Here is a 15,858-nt window from a genome sequence, read left to right on the forward strand (position 1 = left end):
AGTATACAGTATTTCTCAATTGTTTAGTTGCTCGGTGACTAACATTCCACCCATGAATGATTGACTAAAAAGCAATGTGTATATAATATCTGTAGGTATTTGTTGATACACATCAAATTTGTAATTTTGATAACAAATACAATTTTTTTTAGTGTGTAGTTTCAGTTTCCTTAAAAGAAGTATAGTCATGCAAATTGGTTAATGTAGCTTAAGTGTTATGGCAACATTTTAACTTTGTTACTGACAATAAAACTATAATGCCATGAGATTGTTTCAAAATATTTAAAAAATTAATTACTGGAAAAATGATCCAACACTACTTAAAGAAATTTCACTAACCTAAAATATTTAATATCACTGAATACCAATATTTTTTGTTTTTTAAAATTAAATTATTCCACTGTAACGTACAATTTACTAATAGCAAATTGAGTTTAATTTGGTCCAAAGGAAGGATGAGATCACAATTTAGGAAGATATATTTAATAGAGAATTTGAAAAATTTATTAAGCATATTTGTAATATTAAAGTATTACGTTTGACACTGATCACATTTATTACTTAACATTTTTTTTTTTAATATTCTACTTATGAAATAAATTTAAAAAAAAGTAAAAATAAATTATACAATATTTGGTAATAAAAATGATTCAATCTGTCATAAATTATATTATTAATAATAGATATTAGTATATTGCATAATGAATACACAAATATAAATATTTGTTAAACCATATTTTACAATTTTGATATTATGGTAATTATTAATATACATTGTTTCAAATGGAAATTGTATTTTGACAATTCAATCCTTATTTTCTAAATATTGTAGACTTCAATCAGACATGACATTTTATATAGGCTAACATGATTCAGTATACCAGATTTTCGTTCAATGACTGAAAGGTTTTTTTTTTTTAACTGAAAGTAAAACAAAAATTAATTGCATCAATTAAAATATATTGGTGTTTCTTATGGGTTACGCCATAACTAATTTAAATTTAAATATTTTTAATAATTTAAAAATTAATAAGATTTTTTATGAATAATTGATTAATTATATGTAATAAGTTTAATGATAATCAATAAACGCAATGGGTTCATTTTTTATTCAAAATCTAATAATAATTTCAAATTTTACTTATAAATACTACATGACAATATAATAATTATTACAAAATAATTAAAATTTATAATATTATTATACAATGAAACCTACATATTCATTCTCAATTCAAATATATCTAAACTAATATGTTTTAGCAAAACTATTATTTATGCGGTTTACCTTCTTAATATAAAAAAATTAATTTAACTTTAAATTTACAGTAAAACATAAATTAATGGAGATTTAACTTATTTAATGTATTGCAGATATATTAAAAATGACTATGGTAAAATATTTCTTATTTCACTTTACATACAAACATTTTAAATATTATTTTCCTATATCACATTTAATTATTTTTTCTGGGGCTGAAAATTAGTTATTTAATTGTATTCATTGAATAAAAAAAAATATTTAATAAGAAAGGTTCATTTAAAAATTCAAAAATGTTTACATTTATTAAATAGAGAATTACAATATTTCAAATATAATTATTTACGGTAACGCATTGGTGCTGGTCTTCTCATAAAACGTTCTGGAGGAGTTATGCAAACATCTAAATAATCACCAATTGTAAATCTGTAACATAATTATTAAATAACCAATATATTGCTAAATCAAAAAAAAACTTTATAATTAAACAGTTAGACAGTTATCATTATTAGTACTCAATAGACATCAGAATTGACAACAAATGCTTTTTCAAAAAAAAAAAATTGTTTAAAAGATGATTTTTGAATATAAATGTATTCAATTTTATTAATATCCTAATAGAGTAAGCTTAATTTTGCTTTTTTTCCTTATAAACTCTTTTTTTTGTTGATATTTTATGTTAAATTATTAATTAATTAAAACTGCTTTGTACATATTTACGGATAAGAGTTTGTGAAACGTCAAGTATTCAATATATTTTAATTAATTTATTAGAAAGTACCCACGTGTGTTAGTATTTTTAGGGGTCATTGAAGTTTTTAGAAACACAGTTTGTAAAAATAGCAAAATATATACATATAATTTTTATTTTTGACATAATTAAATGGACTACTACATATAAAGCCTATAATATTTAACATATTATAATTAAAGTCCAGAGACAAGTTTTTACAGTCATACCAACTAAAGAAAATGATTCAAAAATAAAATATTTAGTGCATGTACGTTGCAATTGTGATTTCAAAATCTTTGGACTGCAAATTTGAAGGTTTTATAGTCCTTGATTAAAAAATATGATAACCCCTGTTTAAATGCTTTAAAAATATACATTAACTATAACTTTTATATACCTTGTATTCCCTAATGTTTTTGAATCATCTGGAGATCTATTTCCAGCAACAGTAAGTCCAATTTCATATGCATTAAATCTTGGGCAATTATATTCTGGTGATACAAGAACAAAATCGAAAGTTGTTCCACGGACTCGAGATTCAATGTTTACCTCTTTGATCAAACCAGTCAATTCACGTAGTGTAGCATCCATCCTAAAAGTAAATAAAAATGTTTATTGTTTAATATCTGTGCGAATTAAGATGTAAGCATTAGAACCTTATAGAAATGCAAGACTAGAAAGGGCAACCCCATATAGTTAAGAAAAATAAAAAAAACTTAGTTGTTACTCTAGGTCCTGGAGTCTATGGCCTAGGCAATATTTACCACGTATATATTTGAAGCTCATTGCCAGGTACAGCGCCACGATAGTATTCCGATAAATTATTATGATGTCCCATTGCACAAAACACTCTTAATAATAATGGGCAAGTCTGAAATAATAAAATATTTAAATTTATACTTACACCTTATAAGTAAATCAATATTATTTTAAGACTTAATATTAACCTTTTCTCTGTTAACAGGTTTTTCTTCAACTTTGACAAGTGATTCAACTGCTGCCATTTCTATTGAGTTCAATGTTAACTAAAGGATTAAAATGTCAAATGTTAATAAATATTTACTCGAAATTCTCAAAATACATTTAAAACACAACCGTTTAATAGTTAAAATGTGATCACGGCGATTACGCAAATTCGGTCTTTTTATTGACTTTGCATGGATATTGGATTCAGTAATATACGAACAGAGAATCTGATTCTAATCTATTAAATAGGTACAATTATTACAAAATACAAACATCAAACGATCAAACATAAAAACTTTTTGAGTACAGTGTTGCATTACAGTCAATATAAATAAAATAAATTAATATATCACAAAATAATAATTCCATAGCCAATATAAATATTTTATGATTGGCTAAACTGAATAAATTTAGTGAATTGATAGTGTAGATTGATACTTGATAGTGAGACTTGATTACCCGAGCCACCGCGTGTCCGCGTGGTTTAAACTTTTAACGATAACAATTGTTAATTTTTATTAATTGCTATTTAGAGTACAACTATACAACTATTACTTATACTTCCTTATCATTTAAATCCCTGTATTTTACTGAGTAGGGGTTACAAGTTTTGGTCTTTTACTTTCTTCAATTGAAACGACGTCATAGAAATAGCCACTGGAAAAATGTCTGATTCAGAGCATGAAAGTGAAGAAGAAATGGTCGTTGAAGATGAAAACTACGAAACCGGTGAATCATCCGGCATACCTAATAAAAGAGAACCTCGACAAGTTTACTTACCCGGTCATCAGATGCAAGAAGACGAATCATTGGTTTTTGATCCATCTGCTTACCACATGCTACATGATATTGATTCTGGTACATATTATCATCTGGGCATTAATTAATTTTTTAACCACTATTATGAAAGTTTAAATAACCTACTTTCCATGATAACCATTAGGTTTGCCATGCTTGAGCTTTGACGTGATCATTGACGACTTAGGTTATGGCCGTAGTGACTTTCCACACTCTATGTACTTGGTTGCTGGAAGCCAAGCAGAAAAAGCCAAAGATAATTGTGTGTTTGTTATGAAGGTAAGTACATACTTTTCTTAATAATTTTAAAACCCTATAATGTTAACACTTAGTCATGTTTAATTTATATATTAATATTTTGTTTAAAAATATTTTTTTAATACAGAATACTATTATTATTTGTTTTAGTTATCCAACTTAAATGCGATTAAAAATGAAGAAAGTAGTTCATCAGATGATTCAGATGTTGAGTCTGACAGTAGTGATGATGAATCTAAAGATCAACCTGTGTTACAGATATCTTCAATTCCTCATTTGGGCACTGTTAATCGAATTAGGGTAAATTACTCACATTTTTAAACATTTTAACATTTAAAGGCATGGATTGTGTAAATTAATAATTGTACTATAGATTATACACTATATTACTAGAATATAATACCATAGTATTAACTCTTTATAGTTAGCAAATATTTTTTCAAACTGTTACTAAGTATATTATAAGCATGATAGTTATTTGCCTATAACGAACAAATATAAAATTTATTTATTTAACACTTTAAGTAAACTTAAGTACATAACTTACTCCATTTCTCTATTTCTGCCATTATTGATATCCTTTATATTCTAATACTGTTACTCAAATGGTTTGACATATTCATATAGAATATCACTAACTTTCCTTTTAAATCACATTCTCTATAAAAAGTATAATATATTTATTATTTTTTATCGTAAATAGAATACTACAGTTGAAGACAAAGTATTTGCAGCTGTATGGTCAGAAAAAGGTATTGTTAATATTTACGATTTAAATAGTAAATTGAAAGAAGTCGAAAAAGCTAATAGAAATCGTAAAATTGGAAGTGAAGAGAAGAAAAAAAAATTTGGTAAAGCTGCTCCTAAGAGATTAATAGCTGAACATAAACCTTTATATTCATACTCTGGACATAGAGACGAAGGTTTTGCTTTAGATTGGTCTTCCAAATCTCCAGGTATTAATTAAATTTTTATTTTTGCTAATATAAAATGAATACTAATTTTTTTTTTTATTGTTACAGGATTTTTAGCCAGTGGTGATTGCAAAGGAAATATTCATACATGGAAACCGAGTGACAGTGGTTGGGTTGTTAATTTACATTCATTAGGTGGGCATAAAGAGTCTGTTGAAGATTTACAATGGTCTCCAAATGAAGTTAATGTGCTTGCTTCTTGTTCTGTAGACAGATCGTAAGTAAATATATTATATTTTATATAAACAACGATATACATTTTTCTACAGTTTGATATATTTTTTTTTGTTATTTTAACAGACTAAGAATATGGGATACTCGGTTAGCACCAAACAAAGCCAATATGTTGACAATTGCTGATGCTCATGATAACGACATAAATGTCATAAATTGGAACAAAAAAGAACCATTAATTGTTTCTGGTGGTGATGATGGAAAACTTATGATTTGGGATTTGAGACAATTTAAAGTATACATTTTTATATTTAATATGACACATTAGTAATATTATTCTATTAGTAAATCATTAAATTAGAAAGGTAAGGAACTAGCTGTATTCAAACACCACACTAGTGCCATAACAACAGTCGAATGGAGTCCAGATGATAGTTCTGTGTTTGCTTCTGCGGGTGATGATGATCAAATAGCAATTTGGGATTTAGCTGTTGAAAGAGATACTACTAATGACCAAGATGATATAAAAGTATAGTATTTAAATTAATTAAAAATGAATATATTTTATATTGAACATTTAGTCACAGTTATACTTATAAGTTATATTATATAAGTGTGCTGGTCTTGTAAACAGGTATTGTTATTCTTTTAAAAGAGACCTGTAAATCTATAGTATTCCACAATATTTGACCTATTTAATTTAAAAAAAATGTTTAGTAGCCATGTTACTATACATACTCATTTAAATACCAAATATAATAATATATTCTATTTTGTTTTTATTCATAAAAACATAATTTTTTGATTTTTATGCAGGGTGTTTCATAGTGAACTGACAATTGCAATAACTGTTGTTTTATTGAACATTTTAAACTTTTTTTTCTTTTTAATTATCATTTCTCATATGGGATACATTTAAATTAATTTTTCGATTTTTTTTTTTTCAAAATTGTGTAATATGTAAAATTAAGAAATTAAAAAATTTTCTAATTGATATTTAAAAAAATAAAAAATGTTCAGCCGTTTATTTTCTTCAATTTTTTTGAAGTTTGCACAATTTTACATTATTTCAAATAGATTTTCTTGATAATCGATAATAGTTGTAACACTGATATACTAGAAATAAATTTGAATTTAAGCTAACTTTAAAAACTGAGTAGCATAATAGGGTATATCTGGCAATATAACTTTATTGTAGCCTTAATATCCAAAGGTCTGTTGTCAGTTGATTAAGAGCAAAGAAAAGACTTTTTAGAATACTGAGGGAAATGCAGGGCCATTTAAATTTTTTGCTTTTGATGTTAAATTTTTTATTTATACCCTTGATTAGAATAATAATATATATTAAAAACTTATAATCTTCTTTCCTATATTATCACTTATAACATTTTATAATTATATAGGTAAACAAGTTTTAGGCCTTAGTATTTCTGAGTTATTAAATTTTAGAAATTAATAACTATAATTGATAGAATAATCCCTGAATACCTCTAGAAGTGATTTACATTAAAAATCTATTTAACTAATTATTTGTCAGATTTTACTATGATTTATATTTGTTGTAATAAATATTCAATTATTTTATTTAGGAAATTCCACCACAACTTTTGTTTATTCACCAAGGACAAGAGCACATCAAAGAACTTCATTGGCATCCTCAAATTACTGGAGTTCTTATAAGTACTGCACAAACAGGTTTCAATGTTTTCAGAACCATAAGTATATAAAACAAATTTTAATAGTTAAAAATATATTTAGTAGTATTTGCTACTATTTTACAGTTATGTTTTTTTTAATATACAATATACACAATACACACAATTTATATTTATAACAATATATATATATTTTATTTTTTTTTGGAATGATTCTGTTTCTTTATTTGATGGTTAATGTGTTATCCTTTTTTACACTACAATGGTTCATGTAAGCTAAAAATGAACTCCAAGCTAAACTGCATAAGCTAACAAATGGAATCCTATTTTTTTCTGGAATCATTGTATAATTGAACACTTGCAGTAATGGCCAAACTGCTACACCAACCTGTTTATTAAAATAGACAAAATAAATCAATTTTTAAAATAAGACAACTGAACCATAAAAAAGTAATGAAAAAATTAGTTCATTCATTAAAAATAACAAATATATTTAAACAATTGGTAACTAATAACTAATTTAAATTAAATTTATGATTCTATAATGAAATAACTAAAATTCTATTTTAATCACTATTTGTCTATTTTTGATATCTTATATTATACAGAATTTTGTTATATCTAGTGCATTTATTATCAATTATCAGTGTTATCTTTATTCATAAATAAATCTTGAATAATTTTTATATTATGGAGCTAAATTTTATATTGATTTTAATTAAGTCAGGAAAAGTAGCAACTTACCATTTCATTAAATGTTTATTAGATGTAAGATTTTATGTAGTAATTAAAATAAAATTGTACAACATAAATTATTTTAAGTGTATATATATTATATACATATTATTAAAGAGACCAGTAAATTGTTATGATATATGTTATATACTTATATATCTGTTTATAATAAGCCACAGAAAAATAATTGAAATTGGTTTCAAAATTATAAATTTTATAGCTATTATATTATCTACTATAATATTTATTCGTGTATATCAGTAGTAAAATGACAAAAATTGTATTTTAGGTTACTAAAATATATAATATATAGATAATATAGAAACGCCTTCTCATAACTTCAAACTAGTATTAATACTATTTTCAATAACTTAATGTTTTTATGATTAATTAAAAAAATTCCTCAAAATGTATCTCTAATTTTTATAAACACTTATCTTAATTTTTTTCTTATTTATGATATTTTAACCTTTTTAACTAAAATTTGATTGTTTTGGTTCCTATTATATTATTGGTAGTTATTAACAAATATCAAATTTATACCTGGTATGTTGGTAAAAACTTTTTTTCTACTTCTTTTTTTGCTTCCTCGACCGTCTTCCCTTCCAGTAAAGACATACCAAAATAAAAGCTCACCATTGCGCACGGTGAGTACGTTACTTGCTCCAAAAGTGCCTGATAAATATTAATTTCAATATTATTTGTTTGGTGTTTAATCTTGTTAGCTCACTTTTATGATTGCGCTACGGAGATCATTCTTTGGATATAAGTAACGTGCAACAGTTAGCCATGCATTTAAAGTCGGGGCCACATAAAATGCTCCAAACAGTCCAAACCGAGCTGCCCTGGCGAAGTCAAATTTGTCATCTCCAAAAGCTAATTGCTGTAATAGACATCCGGTTGGCCATATTACTGCATACGAAGCCATTCCCCTGGTAACTGGGTAGGCGATTGAAAACTTTACTATTCGGGCGAAGACGGTCGTCATTTTTGAAGATTATTGTTTCGCGCAGGACCTACAACAATGTTGTGAGCTGTTGTGACTGCATGTCAGTTAGGAGGCTCTCATTATTTTTATGTGTTTTATTATTTATAGATATGATGGCAGTTGCCAATTTTAAAATTGGGTGATCTTGAACAAACCTTGATACTGGCCATTGCCAAAATTGTATGTACCTATATATGATATATCTATATGAGTATTATTATATAAATTATAGATACATGTAATTACCTATTGATTATTTATTTTTAATTCGAAAAATGGAAAAATTATACATGAAAAAACGTAAAATATTAATCAGGTACTACGATTCTATGCATAAAATAATATAATATCCTTTTTTTTATTTTTATTTTAATCATAATATACACATGGTGGCACAATAAGTATGAGTAGGTATCTATTATAAGATTAATAACAAAAGACATGTACATATTATTTTGTTGATGTAACCATCCGGAACTTCAGTCACAATATAATATTAATTAAAAATCAACGTTTACTAAAAGCATATGTTTATCATAATTAAAACTAACATTATCTACATTTTAAGTTTTTATTAATTTAAACAAACTCTTGGTAGCACAGGTCATTAGGATTTACAAAAGAAATTTTCCGTTTATACTTTTGATATACAACCTTGTACAATAATTAATTAATTATTTTTATAGTTTTTTTATAAGTTTTGACGAGAATATGTAATCGACTATTGAATTAGTGGGAGTAATCGAATTGGTTCCCGTTTAAAAAGGGTATTTTATTAAGTTGAGCCGAATTAATTCCCGTTTAAAAAAGATGTTTTATTAGGTTGAGCCGAATTGGTTTCCGTTTACCTATTGGAAGTTTAGCAAATTATCGGTTATATCCCAATCAATTAAGATACCGATTGAGATAAAATAATATGTACTTTTATTGCTGTATAGTATATCGTCTAAATTTATAACCCATGTACGAATGACAATTAATGTTAGTGAGCAGTGAGCACTGTACAGTCTCGAATAACACATCGTATAAATTTGTAATTTGTAATTCGTTTTTTAATTTTAATTTTTCATAATTATGAAGTTTATGTTTAGTGAAAAGAAAACCAAGTTGTTGATTATTGACAATTACAAGTTTGGATTCCAAAAGAACCTAGGAGTATTTTGTACCTACTCCTAGCGATGACTATAGTTTATTTCCAAATCAACGATTTAAAATTGTATATATTATATAATTTTTTTAGTTAGCAGTCCTAAGCCTGTAAAATTGAAAAGGAAAATGTGCGTAATTAAACAGGAACCAATTCGGCTCAACTTAATAAAATACCTTTTTTGAACTGGAACCATTTCGGCACGTGGGGTTGGAGCTCGGGAACTAATTCAGTACCAGCCGAATTAGTAGTCAATAGAATTTCTAAGTGATGTGAAAATGTATTCTAAAAAGTAGGTTAGCCTTTTCCTTTAACTTCTTCTACGCGAGGCATTTCATTAGTACCTAGCAATGTGACAAATAGTCGGTTGGTACTAAGTAAGAAAAGATAATTGGTGGGTATTCTTTGTTCATTAGAAAACTGTGATGTTTGTAAATGGTCAATACAAAGCTTGTTTATTACTATCTCAAGTTTCCTTGGTATATCCAGTGGATGTAACCAAGGTTTAAGTTGTTATAACTTATGATCTAAATATATGTAATGTATCAATAATCAATATCATTATAGTCATTATAGTCATTAGTTAAAATCAAATACTTAATATAAGTATTATATTTATAAATCATACTTATGTTATGAATGGTATTTTACCCGTTTCGACAGACTTACCCAGATCTAGCCGAAACTCAAAACGAACAAAATTATCAACACCATTTTCTTTCCATTCTTTTATTAAATTTTAAGTACTATTTATACTTACAATAAATCATTATTGATGTTATCAGAATTAAAACTAGACTAGTTTTTAATTTATCGATAAATTTTAAAATAAAATTAAAAGTACAATAATATAGATAGCTACTATTGTAGCACAATATTAGGGAGCTTATTTTATTTGCAAAAAGTTTAAATTCGTATTAAATGAAAAAATGTATATAGGAAGTGTTTACTACTCGATGAATCATCCTATAATATATGTTGGTTACCTTAACTTCAAATTTCCATTTTCGGTAAAAAACATCATGTCATCACTATGCTTTAAAACTCTGACGTATTTTGATCCTTGAGATAAATATACACCTAGTACTAGGTAATAGACAATAGTACTTGAAGTACTTCTAATCTATTAATATCTTTTGGAATCAAGATTATTATTTATTGGTAAAAACTAAAATACTACCTACATAAGACCTCTTGACCGACCTATAGATACACAATCTTCGTTAAAAATAAGAAAATATAAAGTTTTATAAATTTATAGTTATAAAGTTAATTTTAAATGAAAATTTGGCATTATATTAGCCATAATAAAATAACACAATAAATTATTTCAAAACCAAATATACGTATGTTTTAATATTTGCCAATATTAAACAATTTTAACGAATAGTGTGCCAAAAAAGAATTTACAATTCAATTTTTGTCTATTAAATTTACCAATAGTTTACGCTTTTAATAAAATAATAATTTGCTAATAGATAATAAATTTAGGGCACGGATGTTGTTGCATTTGTAATTTTTTTTCTACTTTTCCAATTAATTGCTAAGCAAGTTTAAAATACGTGTAATGTAAATACGAACTAAAATCTAAAAGTGTTAAGTGTACTTTTCTGCAATTTTTAGAATTTTTATTAAATTTACTCATTTATAAGACAATTTTAACAATTTTTTTTAAGTTTTTTCATATAATTTCACTTATTTAATACTTTTTAAACGGTTTTATAAAAATTCTTAGAGAATTTACATAAAAATTGACAGTAAGCGATTTAGTTTATTTTAAGTAGGTACGCTCCGCTAATATCAACCAACGTAGAACGAAGCTTTTCAAGGTACAAAAACTTACTGACTCCAAACCGAAGGACATTGGATTTATACTTATGGTTCAACGGAACAACATTTTTTATGTAATATTATTTAATTTCCAATTTTTTTTACAAATGAGTAAGTGATATATAATATATAAAATAAGTTAATGAATTAATGATAGATAAAAATAAACGTAAATATATGAATTTTGATAAAACGTTATTTTTTAGTACAATTTTTAATATTTTCAGGGCAATTTTTGGTATATTTTAGTGCAATATACATTTTACTAGTTTTTTAGTACTACAATCTCGGTGCCCTATATAATAATAGTAATAATATTATATTATAACAATATTAACAATAATTATTATAACCATAACTTGACCTTACCCACCACTGATTACCGAGGATGATTCAAAGTATCAACGAAGTTGTAGAAACTTATTAGTTATCGTTATTTTTATTTAGGTACCTACCTGTAAAATTGTGTCTATAAATTTGGAGAAACAGAATTTGTAGATTTTCAATAGGAAGAGAAATAAAAATCAAATTTAGCCAAGGGAATTAATTAAACATGTTATATTTATTAGTTGTTTGTACTTTTGTACTATACATAAAAATTTAAAATTATAATTGAGTAATTTTCAATAAAATATAATTACATCTATTTGGGCAAAATATTTCCTTTATCTTGGTTTTTAATTGTAAAAACTAGAGGAAATTAAATCATTTTTCTTTTATTTGAAATGTTCTTGGTTTAAAATCTATTAAATTAAATCTATAAGGAGTTTAACAAGTAATGGCTATACATATAATACGTAGAGTATTTTGTTAAAATATTATTGTAGGTACAAATCTTTAAACAATTCAAACCAGGACTTAAAATTTTCTATTTTTTGTACTACACTCATATTTTAATTAAATGTTTATATCAAGTGATATAAAATGAATAGTAATAGTATAGAAAAAAAACATTGTTGTTTGTACATGTTTTTGAATTTTGTAGTACAAATTTCATTTTTTGTACTACACAAAATGTGTTGTAGTACATACAATTTTAGGGCCTAGTTCAAATATTATTGGATGAAAACATTGGAAACGTTTTAGATTCATTTAGAAATATATTACTTATTATTTGCAATAATTATTATTACAATAAGATTTATTAGGTTGTAGCAAAAATAATAAAAACATACCTATATTAATTTCGTATACCTATTAATCATTTTTTTTTTTTTAACATTTATATAGTGTAGCGTGCGTCTTAGTGCTCATCAATCTACTAAATTCATGTCTGGAAATGATTGTTAAGTCAGTTAGGTTTAAATAGTAGTTAAAATATGTTGCTTATTTAATATAGCACAAGTAAGTTACATAAAGTATACAAATTGTGTGGTATGAAAGTTTCAAGCAGCCATCGGCTAGGTCCTACAGACTACATCTGCTGATGTTCTGTTCTCTCTGACCATATGTCATGATGTGTTTTTATATTTTTTACTTTAATTAAATACTTTATAATTTAAATATGTTTTAATTACATTTACTTTTACGCTCTCTAATAATATTCATGAGGTGTTGTAAATATAATAAAATATTTATTATATAATACATTTAATATGTATATTGTATAATTTTTTTGAATAAAAATAAATAAATACAAATTTTACACATTACACAAATCAAATTATATATACTCTGTGCCTTAAAAGAATATAAATGGCAGCCAATCAAAACTAGTCTTTTGTTGCACACTCTTACATAAAACAGTTGCCACATGATAGAGTAATTTAATATGTATTATGTCATTTATAATATTTATATGAGCGAGCCATAGACATTCTCTTGTTATATAAAGTATAGTATATTAACTAGATTAAACATTAAAAAAAAAATCACTTAAAATAAGTTGATATAAAAAATAAAATATATCCATAATATTATATCAAATAGTTTTCAAAAAAATAAAAATACATACATTAACATACCGTGTATAAATAATTAAATAACTAGGTTAAAAGTTTAAAAATAATTCAATATATAATTCATATTCATAAAAATGTTGCAATACATACAACATACAACATTTAGAAGAAAAGATAACTGCAAAGTTCATCAAATTTTTCGGTGTTTGCCAATAAAATTTTATTTGCTTTTAATGAATTTAAAGTATTACCTAACAACCAAGCACATTCATCTCTTAAATCAATTTCTCTATTATTAATTAAAATATCTCTTATAATAAGTCCTTGTTCATGTAATAATCCCACAAGAAATAAGCTTACGGAACGATTAGTTGAATCCTTAGCTATAATATTACCAAATGTTCTTAAAATAGGCACCAAACATTCTATATCAATGATATCTTCAGTTAAGGCATGAAATAAACGTCTCATACATTGAGAATTTATCAAATCAGTGTCTTGACGGCAAGAAATTTGATACACTATCCAAAATGAAAATTTCCATGTAGTCAATCGCTTATAACATACATATAGCAATTTGTTTAAATCATCAATCCTAATAATATAAACATAAATAGTTTTATACAATATATTATACATTATACTTCTTAATTTTTAAATAAATTTTTCTTACGGTAAATCGTATAGGTAGTTTTTAAGAAAAAGTTTCAAGGCATAAAAAGTATCAAAAATGACTTGATCACAAGTTGAATTTTCTAAGCGATCAATCAGTGCGCCAAGTAAATTTTGATTTTGAAGTAATTTACATGCACCTGGACTAGAATCACTCAAATTCCCAAGCGTCCAGATAGACATAGCCTAAAAAATAAAACTATTTAATTAATAAATGTATAAACTCAACCTTAAAACAAACTATAAATTTAAAAAATATATTTATAATGGTAGGTACCTAAATGTATATTAATATTTATTTTTTAATTAACAGAAAGTTAATTAAATGCTATAAAATAAAAGTTAATGAACCAACCATGAACAGTAAACTTTCAATTATCTGTGGATAAGTTAATTTTGCAGTAAATCCTTAAGTAATTAAAGAAAAACACTAATTGAAATAAAAACGCTACAATTATATTAAAATAGTATTAAACATAACATATTATACTATTATTAAATTGTATAGATTACCTCCCTTTACAATGAATTTGTTTTAAGATCCTCTTTGTGTACATTATACATTTGTACATATTTACTCTAAAAATGTTATATGTAATTCCACAGACAACCGTTGCTCACAAATAATCAAGAGTTAACTAAATAATTGTTTAATAGTTAAAATGTAAATAATTAAGCATTAACTTACTGATATATTAAAATTCAAATGATTGATGTACATCATCAAGTATGGTGCAATTAATTTTGTCAATTTAAAACATACTTTTTTATCTCCTAAGCCCATGTTACAAAAACATTCAATTGCTGCTAACTGTATTTCTTCATTTTTACCTGAAATTAAATATAGCAATACTTAGTTGATGAATATAACTGAATTTATTAAAAAAATAATTATATTAATTTACTAGAGGCGAGACGAAGTAAGGAATCAACAGCCCCTTGAACATTATAAAACAGTGGAATAAATTCCAAGTAGTTCAAAAAACCATTTTCTAACAGTTTTAATTGTTTAACAGTAATTTGTTTTCCACGTTTAATTTCTAGAGCCATATTTTGCATGTCTTCAATAGTCAATTCTTTACTTAAATTGTCTTTTTCAACTACAACTCCTCGTCTCGAATCTAAAAGTGTTTGTTTGTTTTCCTCACGATGGACACCTATATCATAACGAATCTTCTCTTTTACTCGAGCTGTAGAGGCAGAATTCATGGCGACACAATATAATGAATAATGAAAAACAAATAAATTGAAAATCTAAACTGTCCGATTGTAGTTAGTTGATAGTTAATAATTATGATTTCAGCATGAAATTTGAATGTGAAATTGTAAATTTGTAAAGAATAATGATAACAGATAAAAATGAAAAATCATTCCCTTAGACCTAAAATAATATATCTATATATAAAAAAAGTCGGGCTCACGAAAAGTGAGCGCTGAGCAGATGAATCATAGAGTAGAATAGAGCAGCCGTATCCATAAATATTGAGGCGACCAATGGCTCTTTTTACAGTGTGACCATTTTTAGTGACACAAATTATGTAAAATATTGAGTTTATTTCATTGAGATTTAACTTTTAAATATATAATATTATATAGTATAAACATAATTTGAGCCTTAAAAATTAAGATCATAGAGACATAGAGTCAACATTATAAGTATTATTAGTTTAAGATTTATCAAGTATCAACTAATACTAGTATTAGTAGGCCGTATCTAAGTTCAAGTAAGTAAAAGTTGAAGTATATGGTATTGTAATTATATTATA

At 25.2% G+C, this 15,858-nt stretch overlaps 4 protein-coding genes across 7 annotated transcripts; 1 reads left to right on the forward strand and 3 right to left on the reverse strand.

Annotated features, from left to right (window-relative positions):
• Positions 1-753: 753 nt before the first annotated feature.
• Positions 754-3,218, reverse strand: LOC112593546 (histone deacetylase complex subunit SAP18). 4 transcript variants are annotated; one of them, XM_025338000.1, is made up of 6 exons: positions 3,090-3,218; positions 2,942-3,019; positions 2,759-2,865; positions 2,392-2,586; positions 1,608-1,687; positions 861-921 (listed from the first exon to the last, which is right to left on the reverse strand). In XM_025338000.1, exons 2-6 carry the CDS (start codon positions 2,996-2,998, stop codon positions 893-895), a joined length of 468 nt encoding a protein of 155 aa, XP_025193785.1. In that variant the 5' UTR covers positions 2,999-3,019; positions 3,090-3,218; the 3' UTR covers positions 861-892. The 4 variants fall into 4 exon arrangements, with proteins under 4 accessions (XP_025193803.1, XP_025193785.1, XP_025193777.1 ...); XM_025338018.1 differs by having other exon boundaries at positions 754-921; positions 1,584-1,687; positions 2,942-3,218; XM_025337992.1 differs by having other exon boundaries at positions 2,942-3,218.
• A 193-nt stretch (positions 3,219-3,411) lies between these two features.
• Positions 3,412-6,954, forward strand: LOC112593568 (glutamate-rich WD repeat-containing protein 1). Its single transcript, XM_025338030.1, has 8 exons — positions 3,412-3,818; positions 3,904-4,037; positions 4,167-4,316; positions 4,720-4,972; positions 5,039-5,207; positions 5,291-5,459; positions 5,526-5,693; positions 6,754-6,954. The coding sequence occupies exons 1-8, from the start codon at positions 3,626-3,628 to the stop codon at positions 6,889-6,891; spliced, it is 1,374 nt and encodes a 457-aa protein (XP_025193815.1). The 5' UTR covers positions 3,412-3,625; the 3' UTR covers positions 6,892-6,954.
• Position 6,955: 1 nt separating this feature from the next.
• On the reverse strand, positions 6,956-8,600 carry LOC112593576 (PXMP2/4 family protein 4-like). The gene is made up of 3 exons (XM_025338044.1): positions 8,285-8,600; positions 8,098-8,229; positions 6,956-7,207 (listed from the first exon to the last, which is right to left on the reverse strand). The coding sequence occupies exons 1-3, from the start codon at positions 8,540-8,542 to the stop codon at positions 7,043-7,045; spliced, it is 555 nt and encodes a 184-aa protein (XP_025193829.1). The 5' UTR covers positions 8,543-8,600; the 3' UTR covers positions 6,956-7,042.
• Positions 8,601-13,487: 4,887 nt separating this feature from the next.
• On the reverse strand, positions 13,488-15,550 carry LOC112594642. The gene is made up of 4 exons (XM_025339549.1): positions 14,998-15,550; positions 14,781-14,923; positions 14,094-14,278; positions 13,488-14,015 (listed from the first exon to the last, which is right to left on the reverse strand). The coding sequence occupies exons 1-4, from the start codon at positions 15,299-15,301 to the stop codon at positions 13,583-13,585; spliced, it is 1,065 nt and encodes a 354-aa protein (XP_025195334.1). The 5' UTR covers positions 15,302-15,550; the 3' UTR covers positions 13,488-13,582.
• Positions 15,551-15,858: the final 308 nt, after the last annotated feature.

This window comes from Melanaphis sacchari, unplaced genomic scaffold, assembly GCF_002803265.2.
Source record: "Melanaphis sacchari strain LSU unplaced genomic scaffold, SCAv2.0 Contig0_pilon_pilon, whole genome shotgun sequence".
In the NCBI taxonomy this organism is placed as follows: domain Eukaryota; kingdom Metazoa; phylum Arthropoda; class Insecta; order Hemiptera; family Aphididae; genus Melanaphis; species Melanaphis sacchari.